Genomic DNA, 12,092 nt, shown 5'->3' on the forward strand with positions numbered 1-12,092 from the left:
TTAGACAGTCGACACTGGTTTAGTACTCGTCAGGTAGCGCTGATTGACGCTGCTGTGGAGACGGTCACAGTGGAGAAAAGCAATGGCCAGACACCCTTGTGGTGTTCGCCAGCCGGAGCTCGGGCATGGCACTGGAGACGCAGGGCCACTTGGGTCGGACGCTCCACGTCCACGTCACCACGTCCAAAGAATTTGGACGTGGTGTCATCCAAATTGCAGCCTTGGGTCAGGAAGTCAGCCTTGGGTCAGGAATTCGACTGGCACCATCATCTCCATCTCCTCCACATTTGCCATACTGACCGTCTGCCTCCGAACTTCCTCCACGTGTCCTCGCTCCTGTTCCTTTTCTTTTCTTGCAGCATGTGAAACAACGCTGATGCGGTGTTGGCGCTCTTCTTGCTACGTCGTCATTGTTGCCCATTTGTTTGCACACGGTGTTGCACTTCTGAACTCCACGTGCATCATCACAACCTGGTGTTGAGCCAACACTGTAGACTTATGCTAATTTGACATTGGGTAATTCAATTTCTTAGGTCGTTCTATCCCGATCGAAGGTCCTGGCCGGCACTCATACGTTTCTATGGGCTGAAACCTTTATTTTGATCGTAAAATTGGCCTTTGCTGGATAATTCGAGCTCGACTGGTCAGCATGTTACTGCCTGACCCCTGTGGCTAAGCCAATAGTGCCCCCTGTAGTGGCTATGTCTGTCTCGGTGTAGCTTAGGGGACAATGAACGCATAGAACACTTAATCTCTCATCGAAAACACATCTTTTCGCCCTGTCCTAGGAAGACATTCAAGTGAGAATGGTAGCTGAGAATGGATGTTTTCGGTTTCTACACGGTTCTAATTACCCAAACCTTTTTCCCCCACTGTGGAAAATGGCCTGCATGTTACAAACGGATGCGAAACCAAAACCGCATTTGTGGCATTCACAACAGCCTACCGTCAAGTCTAGCTAGCGTCATCACCATAGGTATCACAAGATTGCGAAAACACCTGTGTACTTATATTTATGTGCACGTTAAAGAACCCCAGGTGGTTGAAATTTCCGGAGTCCTCCACTACGGCGTGCCACATAATCAGAAAGTGGTTTGGGCACGTAAAACCCCATAATTTAGGTATCGCAAGATGACGACAGACGAAGGTTAGCACGAGGATGATAATGCGCTGCTTTTTGCTTTTGTTTACCAAAACCGAGTTATTTTACGCGCTAACTTGGCAGCAACGAGTCATGTCACACGCTTTTGGCATTAGAGAGAATGGGAGGACGAACTAGCAAAGTGATTAGTCTGGGCTTGGGCCACCATCCTGCTTGTGGTTGGTGTGGATTTGTTTCGTAAATCCAGAATATCAAACGTGTAATGGACCATGTGGAGGATGTTGTGCTTCATAGGCAGTGATAAAATGCTTTCCGAGACTGATTATGATGGACATTAAGTGCAAATCAATTTCTACTCTGTGAATATAAAGTTAGCTGGTTTCATTGTTTTCTCATTGTGAGAATCGGAGGCACGATACATTTTTCTTGCTGAATATGGCATGTGGGTCAAGTATTTACTTTTTTAGGCGCTTTAATATCATAGCTATGTTACTTTTCTACTTTACACACACCGAAAGTGGCCCTGCATTTGATTTAGGCATCTTTGAATCGGCCAAATGGCTGCCAAATAAATCTGCAGGGTGTTTCGGTCATTTTTCTTCCTCTTGTTTAATTCGACTCGCCAAATAATGCGGTTAATTTCATCAGTCCCTACAGCGTCGAATTAATGGAAGTCGGCTGTATGATACAAATCACTGTACATTGCGTTCTGCTGGGGGTGCCAACGAGCTTCGCCGGTCGCTACGCAAATTCTTGGATGAACCTAAGGCTCTAGCCACTGGCACCAGGCTTGTCCATCTGGGGAGTAATAATAGGGGTGTCACGCAGTGCATTTTCAAGCGCGAGCAAGCCTAATCGAAATGGAATTTCTCAACAGCGATTCACACCCTCACACAGCTTGAGCAAAGGAGTCAGTTGTGATGGAAAAATTCGATCCCGATCTGGCTCAGTTGCAATCAAAACTGCCCTGTGGGACGTCCATATTGTCTCTTCCGTCCGTGCTCTTTTTCTTCCCTTTTCACTGCTACCCTTGCCCAAACCAATTCACCGTAGTCTTCTAAGGACCAAAAAAGTGAATAAAGATGTTTAATCAAAGAACCTTTAAGATTTTCACCACGTCATGGTATGGTGAAAATGCCTAATCTCGGAGGTAATGCTGTGGTGCTAGCAGCTATTGTTCTCAAATTTCTGGTTAGGTTCTGTACCATATCGAGTAAGTGGTAATGATGGCATCTTGCTTTTTATTTTCTCAGTTTGTTATGAAAAATCTCCATTTTGCCACCTTTTTGTTGTGCATCCACTCGTATAGCTAAATGTACAGTTTTAAATGGAAGCTGCTCTATATCTATGCTACCTCAAGGTTGGCTTTTGTTGCAGTTGCAGTTGAGCTTGTTGCAGTTGCAATTTTGTTGCAGTTGGGCTTTAAACCCTGTCATGCCCAAAGATTGTTACACATCAAGAAAAATTACTTCGTTTTTATTTCCGGCACATTTGTAAATAAAAGAAAAAGCAAATGAAATGCAATTTGTGTAAGAACCTACTTATTTAGAGGTACCTACAACTGTAAACTTGCTTCAGCGTGTAAGAACTGCTACTATAGGCTATGGCCTTAAGTTTGATTCGGAACATTGAGCTATCATATGCAGCATAGCATAAAATGGTGTGTCAAGCATTACAGGGCAAAACTGATTCCTGCAGTCTACGAGACCTGCGTAATCTCTCTCTCATCTCTCTCTTGCACTTTGCTGCAGCGGGTGCCAAGAGACTACCTCATTCACCGTCACTGCTTCACGGGAGGCTGGAAAGAGGCGCAGGAGTGGCTCGATGCATTCCCCAATCTGTGCCTGGGCCTCACGCCACTTGTGAGCTTCGATCGAGTGGGCCCGCTCACCGAGGTCGCCCGCAAGATTCCCCTCGACCGTTTGCTGATAGAGACGGACTCGCCTTACTTCCTACCGAAAGAAGTATGTGTGGCGTTTTGTTTTATTTATTTATTCACAGTCCCCTCAGCGTAAAGACAGATTGTAGAGGGGAGGGAGGGGGCTACATAGATAAAATTTCAAAAAATATATGTATAGAAAAGCACATCACCAGCATGTGCACAGGTACTTGAAACCCCTGAAAAACCTTGAAGTTGAAAAGTACATTTTCAAGGCCCTTGAAAGTCCTAGAATTCCTTTTTTCCGTTGAAAACCCATTCATGCCTTGGGTAATACAGTGTTACACCAATTTTGTGACAAGCTTGCAATGGCGAATCAGTGTGGACCCAGCAAACTCCCCATTTTAAAAACAATGGTGCAGTAAAACAAAACAAAAAAAGCAGCAGATCCAACGAGTTGGAATCTATATATAGTGAAGTTTTGTGTGAGTGCATGAAGAGTGAAAACAGAGTACACGCACACACACACGTGCACGGGTGGGCGGGCGCACACATTATACTGAGCTTTTTGCCAAGTGGAGTAGCTGACTAGCAGCGAGTACAAGAGACATCTTGAATGCATCATGGTTTCAGACGCACCGTGTGCATTCGTACATTCCCCAATTCAAATCCTTTCTATCCGCAAGAAACATTTACTTCCTTATTACCATGCAGCAGCGGATGCGCGAAGGTGAGCTTTCAAGTTCTTTTTTTTCTCCTCCCCCCCCCCCCCACGGCTGGCACGGCCGCTGCTGCGGATGCATGAAGACCAGCGCCATCTGGTGGTGATGCAAGAAACCCAGCAGCGGTGATGCACCCCTCCTGCGCTACGATTATTTGGCCTATTCGGCCAACCAATTCATAAACCCTTCATGATATCAGAACTTTGTTATATTGAAGTTTGTTCTGTCGATGTTTAACTGTACACAGGTGCATGTACATAGTTAAGCCTCGATATAACATACTTCAGTATAACAAAATTCTCGGTGTAACGAAGCATTTAAGTTTTTATAAGTTGCTATCCATAGAACACCATGTTTATTAAACCTCTATGCAACGAAATGTGTTAATAGACGATTTCAATAAAGAAATTTAACTGCCCCTACAAAAGAATACCGAGACAATAAATTAACACTTATGCGAACACAGATGGTCAAGCGGTTGAATTTAAAGCGACTGCCAAAGCATGGCACTGTCATGTTCGATGTAAAGTCCAAGTGCGCTACGATCCTATTACGTCCCACGCACTGTGTGCTTTATAATATATCTCACAAACTGCTTGCACCACTGCCAAAGGTATGAGATGTATACAGGCAATGTCCTTGCGCAGCAGTATATAGTTCCGTGTGCAACTGGCTGATTGTTGGCTACACTAGAGAGACTTATTTTTGCTCACCCGCATGATATGGTACAGCACTACGTGACATGTTAGGACCTTTGCACATGCATGTCGTATCTCAAGAATTACTGTGGCAGCTACCGCCTGTAACCGTAATAGCCACCCTAACCGTGGCAACATGGCAGCGCCCATAAAGCGCCGACCACCCACTTCTATCTGAATTTGCGCTTGTTACTGGCTCTCCACCTTGTCAGCAAGACACAAGTGGCAAAATCCTATCATCGCTAAGTCTTATCTTAAACTGAGATCAAATCATTGGGTATTTTTGTCATAATGAGATCGGCTGTTTGTTTTCACCCTGCTAGGACTACGGACACGGCACCGGGCGATAAAACTGATTTAGTTTCTAGTTAGGAGGTGGCGCCACAGCATTAGCATTGGTGATGCGTTGATGATGCGAAACACTATAAGGCCTACTTGTTCACTCCATCATTAATTTGCTACCCTGCTCTAGCATGGTAAGTGATGACGGTAGCGAGCAAATGCCAAATAGCCGTCAAGCAGACGCTGTGACGAAGGTGAACATTTCTAAGGACATTCACCCATACTACTTGCTAAGGAGTCTGCAAGCTAACTGAAGGAAAGCGTACAGATAAAGTGAAGCCGTGCTGTCATATGCATGTAAACGCAGCTTATGGTTATGGCGTCGAAACATTTTTTGTGTCAATCCACCAACCATGGAGGTTGTAACGGGATGGCAAGCAGACGCTGAGCAGACGACACAGCGCCGACGAGCACATCTAGAGGAGAATTCGGCCTTCCTATTGGCTAAGAATTCATGTAGCTACCACATGGCTGCAACCGGCTTGCGAGATGGAGTATAGGTTTGAATAAAAGTGTGCGAGGGTGAGCCCAGAAGGATGGTGGCTTAATGAGTGCCGTCATCCCACGCGAGCAAGGGGAAGGGGAGCACAGCTCGCGATCACGCACGTGAGAGGGTTGGCGTGAGTAAGCGGCAGGTTAGTGCACATCTGCTTTTCTAGTGCATGGCTATCAGCGTGATTGAATGCATATGCAGCCCGCACGCCGTATTAGAGGTAATCTGCCGCATGTGCATATAGTGGGGGAGCCGAGATGACATGGCATCGTGTGCTGTCTTCCCGAAGTTTAGTGTTGGAGGTTGTGTAAGCTCGAGTTTTGGAGGGGCGTTAATGCGAGAGGCAGGCCAAGCATTGTCTCCCCGCTGCCGGTGCTTTTCGGGATGGCGCAGTCCCACTGCGGGCCATGTTATCAGCTGTGGGAGCGGAGTGGACGTGAAAGCATGACTGGCTTTGCTGTGTACCACCAATGTGACGATATCGTCAAAACAGCACGAAACCGTGTCTTCTTCATGGACTCTCAAATTCAAAGATTTGATTTTTTTTTCTTTATTCAAATTTGTTTTCGCCACTTCCTGATAATTCGGAGTTCTGTGCCCCCCCTCCCCCTTCCATTTAAAAACAATTCATCAGCGGCTGTCCTTATTTGCATAAAGGATCAAATGTAAAGGTAACGAAACTTTTATACAATGAAGCAAATTGCCACTTTTACCAACTTCATAATATCGAGGTTTAACTGTATCTACTTGTGTACACAAAGCATACAATGCACAATATATACAGCAGTACCTCGCTGATATGATCCCGTAGCGTACGATTTCCTGGTGCCAATGTTCACACTCGAGAACACAGAAAATGATTACCCGCCGTGGTTGCTCAAAGGCTATGAGGCTGCTGAGCACGAGGTCGCGGGATTGAATCTCGGCCACAGGTGGTCGAATTTCCGGAGTCCCCCCACTATGGCGTGCCTCATAATCAGGAAGTGGTTTCGGCATGTGAAACCCCATAGTTTTTTATTTTTAGAAAATGACTGAGTACAGTAAAGCTTCTTTTTTACTGGTTAATACTAACATGTGACGTCACAATAGCATGTGACGCCCCCTCGGGCATAATCGTCATTGGCCCGCCAGGCTCGGTAGGCAACATTGGTGACCACACCGCAAAAAACACAGACGAGCACAGCTGCTCGGCGGTCAGTCATCATTCATCGCCATCACGCTATGGAGTGTCTAACGGAGGGTGCCTCAAGCCCTCCCTTGTTCACGAACCCGGGCGGATCGTGACAAATGCCGTATTTTCGCGGTTCCAAGCACCCCCTCATTCTAAACAACCCCGCCATTTTCGCAAAAAAAAATTGGAGAGAAAGTTTGCGTGCAAATTTTAAGCTGTGAGAAAGAGCTTGTAGCCAAGGCTGCCAAACGCGCTTGCTCACTCTGTCGTCGAGCTGGAGCCATCGGAGTCCCAAGGTGGCGTGGCGTCAACGGCGCGATCTCTGGCTTCTTGTACACGGCCGCCTGGATTGGCTGATCCAGGCAACCATGCCTTGCATTGCTGCGTTCTGACACTACATGAGAGGTGGCGGCACAGAATGCCAAAAACTAAGCCTCTCCCCAAAGTCTGCCAAAAGTGACCCCGGTAACTCTATCAGCGTGTTGTTACCGGGGCGTGGAATCGGTGGCACCTGACAAGTTTTGCGGGCATTGCAGGTGCGGTTTGCTTTGCGAACCCACACAAGCAGTGCGTTCATTAAAATTTTTCTAATCTAAGCACCCTCCCCCCTCACTTTGTGTGTCACATTCCTGCAAAAAAAGGGGGTGCTTAAAATCGTGTAAATGCGGTATGTTCCCAGAAAACACATTCCTTCCACTCCAGTGTTCAGTGCATGGCCAAACTGGGATCGCATGACACGTTTTCCAGCCACTAGATCCCATTTGAAGAAGAAAAGGCGCGAGGTATGCATGGTCGAGAGGAAAAAGTGCTTGCCCTGGCAGCTTCCCCACAGTTCTCGCTTGCCGATGTCAGTGAAAATGTTGGCGTGCACTCAGTTTTCTCTTCCGGTACGGGCAAATCTCCTTGGGGAATCATTGCCATTTCCTTCCTCCATGGTCGTCACACGTCACATTCACAGCTATCGCCACCAAGCTTATTAATCATCTTCACTTATCTAGCAGCACGTGTGCCGTAGTGCCATTTGATGTGTGCTGCACGGTTTTAATAGGCATTAATCGAAATGCTGCAGGTGGCGTAAAGTGAGTGTCACGTTTCGCTCTGGTGGCATCGTATTCTGGTGCACCCACTAGCTCGGTTTTGTTTCCTGTCGCTGTCTTGGAACACTACCTAATAAGAAATAAATGCCAGGCCTGTTCTAAACATGCAGCACAGTCGCAGCGCAAGTTGCAGGAGCCGTCTCCTCGTAGCTTGTCGTAAACTGTTTGAGGATGCCTGCTGCAACCAGTGATCATGGAATTAAGTATAATGCGTACACATATATTGTGATGCAGTGGGATATGCTTTGTGATGGTAATAATATGTTGTGTAGGACCTACAGTCTGTACTTCCTGCACCACTAGAAACTGTGTGGAGCAACAGGTGATACAAACATTTCAGTGTCCCGTCGTGGTCACAGTATGTAGTTCAGTGGGTACCCAGTCGGTGCGGACCGGGCTCCCAAGTATATTTCGCAACAGTGCCGCCTTCAGCAGTGCCAGTCATCCCATTGGCATCGCTGTCGAAAGTGAGACAAAAATGCAAACTGAGGGGGCAAGAGCCGGGGTAGGGTGCGTGCAGTGAAGACTCTGAGAAAGGGAGGCAAAGGGAGTAACGGTATTGCTCCCTTCAGCTTATTCAGGGGGCTGAATAAGTATGAAAAAATGCCTTTACGCTGCTGTTCAGCACTTCCTTAATGCTGTAGAATGCAAGGCATTTATGCCTATTGCCCCACTTAATTATAACAATGACCTAAATTAAGATACGCACGCTCCAGACTACTCCATTCATAAAGTGTATGTGCTACATTCTGCTCCAATATGAGAATTTGTCTGCACCAGTCTGCTCCAGAATTAAGTTTTGTCTGCTCCAAAAGATAGCTACAAAATGACTTTGAGCATTCCCAACCCTGGAATAGTCAGTAGTAGCATACCTGCCAACCTGTGAACTTGAAAATTAGAAAAAAAAAAAAACTTGTGAACATGGCAGGTGGTGGGAAGTGGGGGAATAGCATGCACCCGTAGGCACCATCGCACAAGGAGCAACAAACTCGCAGCAGGAGGTCAAGCAACGCAGTGTTTTTTGATCACAGCGACTTTGCCGAAAAGTCACTTGCAAGTACTCCCCTGTGGCACCTTGTAATGCCACAAGAGGGTGGTAGCACCACAATATTTTTTTTTGTACATTTTGTTGTAATCGTGTGCAGCCTCCCCACCTGTTCTAAGGGCCCTGAAAAATTTCTTGAACTTTACTTCCGTTAAACTTAACTCCGCATTCGTAAAATCATACAGGGAGCTAAAATTCGTGAGCTAACAAAAATTTGGGGAAAGTTGGCAGGTATGGTAGTCGTAACTACATGGCTGCAGAGTGTATCTGTACCAGTTATTGCTTCCTTCAGTGCTACGTATGATAAGCCAGCAGTTCCTTCTGCTTACAGTGCTGCTTTCTATAGCTGGAATAAATGAATAGGTTGCTCTAAATAAAAGAAAGTGGTTTTCAATGGAGGAAGTGGTCAAGTGAACACAGTTCATGAAAGAATGACCTGTGGTAAAGTCGAACCTTGTTACGACGAAGTCATTCTGTGCAAAAATACCTGCGTTATATCCTGTATTTATTTCCAGCTTATCTTGGTCCAGCTTATCTTCGCTACGGGCTTACATCAGCAAGAATTAGATTTACCTCGTCATATCTGTTAACCCTTTAAGGGCGAGACATATATATACCTGAAAAAAATTTCTTTTCCATCTAATTGTGGAAAATGCATAGAGAATAAACATAATCAATGAAAATAAAGAAAAAAATATTTTGAAAGAATTTTTTCAACAATAGGGGGTGTCACCAGGCAGAAAACTAGAAGTGGGCTTCACTCCAAGCCACCTAGGGATTTGTTTGAAACTTGTACAGACAACTTTCATCATATGTAAACCATAGTTGTACATCGCATTTGCTTTACAAGATTTGTGCAATACCATTGCTGCCAGAGATCTTGCACTGGTCCGTTTCCTCTGGCCGTGCTTTGAAAAGTAAGAGAGCTGCATGCAAAACTTCTTCCTCGTCCTGTGTTTCTGTTATAATCCAACAAATGATGCTAGCTGCCCGTCATTGTTGGCTGAAGACATTTAGCCAGAGTCCCTGCACTCAATACCCAAATTCTGCAAGAAATTTTCACTTCTGGTGCCTGTAGGCAACACCCATCCATAAAGGGTTGATAAGTGTTATAGTGTTAAGGTATTGCGTAAATCATTGTGTAAATGGCACTAAAGAAACGGGAGCCTTCGGCGCGGAGTGGAGTATGACCATTGTGAGCCATCACTGTGCTTTGCGCTTCTCCCCAGTTTACACGGACTGTGCGTAGATTGAGGGATGTCCATGTTTGCAGATGGTTTTAGCTCTCGATACCAAGTGTATGCGTGGGCGCAGGTATGGTGCTTAAGGACATGGGAATTCGTGAATGGGATGAAAAACAGATTCACTTCATCGCCGAGTTTTGACATGGCCGCACCACTGAAAAACAATCACTGCAAAGCACACAGACCACCAAGCACCCGCAAAAGGCAGCGGTGATTTCAACGCCGCCTCTACGTTGCCGATGCGCAGGATGTTATAGGTTGCTACACTAGTCGCCAAGATCCCCACTGTCTCCCCTGCTAAAAGGGGATGTTTTGAACCGGTGCAATAAAACATCTCCCGTCCCCCAGCAGTGTCTACGTCAATGCCTTAGCTCAGGAAAGGCGTAACGCTACGTGATGCGCACTCTGTGCTGCAAAGTGAGGGATTTCTCACAGTTTGGCTGAGTGGCACTACACAGTGCCATGCTGTGAATCGCAGTTGCACATCCTTGCTTTTTTCAGTGTATTTTGTGCTGTGTACTTCATGTACAGCAATTTATTGTCACTTTTCACTTTTTTTTCCATCTTTTTGTTATAGCTTTGCTCTCCTTTATCTTTTCTTTTTACCTCCAGCGGGACAGTTCAGATGTCCACTGAGAAGTGAGACAGTTACGGTGCCCGCAGCACTTCATTTCCTACCTCCTTTTCTTCTTTTTGCAACCAACTCGTACTACTACTGCATGAATGCTGCTTAACCATTCAATGTCGTTTTTGTGCCCAAGTAGGTGTAGGTGGGGGACCTGTTAGGTGTAGGTGGGGGACATGTGTGGCAACTATGTTTCTTCGTTGTGCTATGCAGGAGTCGAGAAATCTGCGCTGTTCACACCCAGGCATGGCCATATACGTGGCGATGCGGGTCGCGTCTCTTCGAAGCATTCCTGTCGAAGATGTCCTTGCCGCAGTCCGTGAGAACACGAAGCGCATCTACAGCATATGACGTCGGAGGCATCTTCATGTCGTTAAGCTCACGTGGCCTGCAGTGTTCCTCTGCTTCTGGTGTTGCGAAAGTGAGAGGCAAAGCTGTGCGTGCCGCAATGTTGTCGCACTGGACGCAGAGCTGCCGAAAGCCTGTGGTTAACTACATTCTTGAGGGACACCTGCTGGCCATTCATCATCATCAACGTTACCCATGCTCACAGCGAGACGCTTATTTGGTGCAGTTGTTAAAGCAAGCACTGTGCCGTGCTAGTCAGACCAAGGAATTATACTTATGGAGGCAGAAGCCCACCTGCCTTGCTTTGTGTTTCATATACAGATTAGCCTGACATTGTAAGCCTTCCAAGCTCGACATTTTGTGTTGGTCTTTGCTCACCTGCATTATGTACTTTACTAGTGGACACAGGTTCGCAGGTAGTGTTTGACAGCCGACATCTTTAAGTGTTCGCAGTTTTCCTAGTAAAAAATGTTAACTCACGTAAAGCTGTTGCTCAGAAACAATGCGACAACACTCGAGATTACATGTAAGCTGATAGTATGCGTGTAGGGGAAATGGTTGTGCTGTACAAACTGCAAGTTGTTTGGCCAAGATGGCATGAGGTAGTTGTTTAGCGTTAACACCTGTTCTGTTTCTCAAATGTGCTGATAATAATTGGATATCGAGGGTTTTCTTTTTGTGTGTGTGTGCAACTGCATCATATGCTCAGCATGCACAAAAAAAAAAGAAGACACACGCAGTTATGAAGCTTGTAAAAGGAGCTTTTATTGTATAGCCTGTTGTAAGCATATAACATATCCCTCCTAGAACTGTCACTGGGTATGGTGTTATGCTCCTTTGGAATGACAATCCAGACATAAAGTGAATGTGCGCTTGAATGTTGTTCATAAACATATGCAGTACGAGGTGTCCCAACTGTCATGCACCAAGAGTTTAAAATATGCAAATGCCATGTAGCTGGACAGAGAACCAAGGTGGTGTTACTTGCCGTCGCTTGGAAATACTCGGATTATTTGTTGCATTCCACCTTATCACATAATTAGTCTTAAATAATTAACCAGTCTCAAATATTATAATTAGATAATAAGTGTCAGTGAGAAAATTGTGGAGCAACATGAAAAACTCCCAATACAGCTTACTGTTGCTCAATATCTGCTACATAAAAGAGCAGTTTTTTCAAGCGTGAAAGAAGCCTGCAAATACATAAAATTACCGCACAACTGGCCACTCGAGGCACTTCTTGTGTATTCGTGGGCTTCTTTCATGCTTGGAAAAATACTTTCACGTAGCACGTATTGAGCAACAGAAAGCTGTATCGGGAGTTTT

General features: G+C 45.7%; 1 protein-coding gene across 2 annotated transcripts in view; it reads left to right on the forward strand.

The window, feature by feature from the left end:
• The window catches only part of LOC135916127 (uncharacterized), a 30,031-nt gene extending 18,387 nt beyond the window's left edge, over window positions 1-11,644 (forward strand). For both annotated transcript variants that reach the window (XM_065449383.1, XM_065449382.1), the window contains 2 exons: window positions 2,854-3,066; window positions 10,632-11,644. In XM_065449383.1, coding sequence (XP_065305455.1) covers window positions 2,854-3,066; window positions 10,632-10,769 — 351 coding nt within the window. In that variant the 3' untranslated portion in view covers window positions 10,770-11,644. The remainder of the gene's footprint in view (window positions 1-2,853; window positions 3,067-10,631) is intronic.
• The last annotated feature ends 448 nt before the right edge of the window (window positions 11,645-12,092 follow it).

The sequence above is a fragment of the Dermacentor albipictus genome, chromosome 5 (genome assembly GCF_038994185.2).
Source record: "Dermacentor albipictus isolate Rhodes 1998 colony chromosome 5, USDA_Dalb.pri_finalv2, whole genome shotgun sequence".
Taxonomy (NCBI): Eukaryota; Metazoa; Arthropoda; class Arachnida; order Ixodida; family Ixodidae; genus Dermacentor; species Dermacentor albipictus.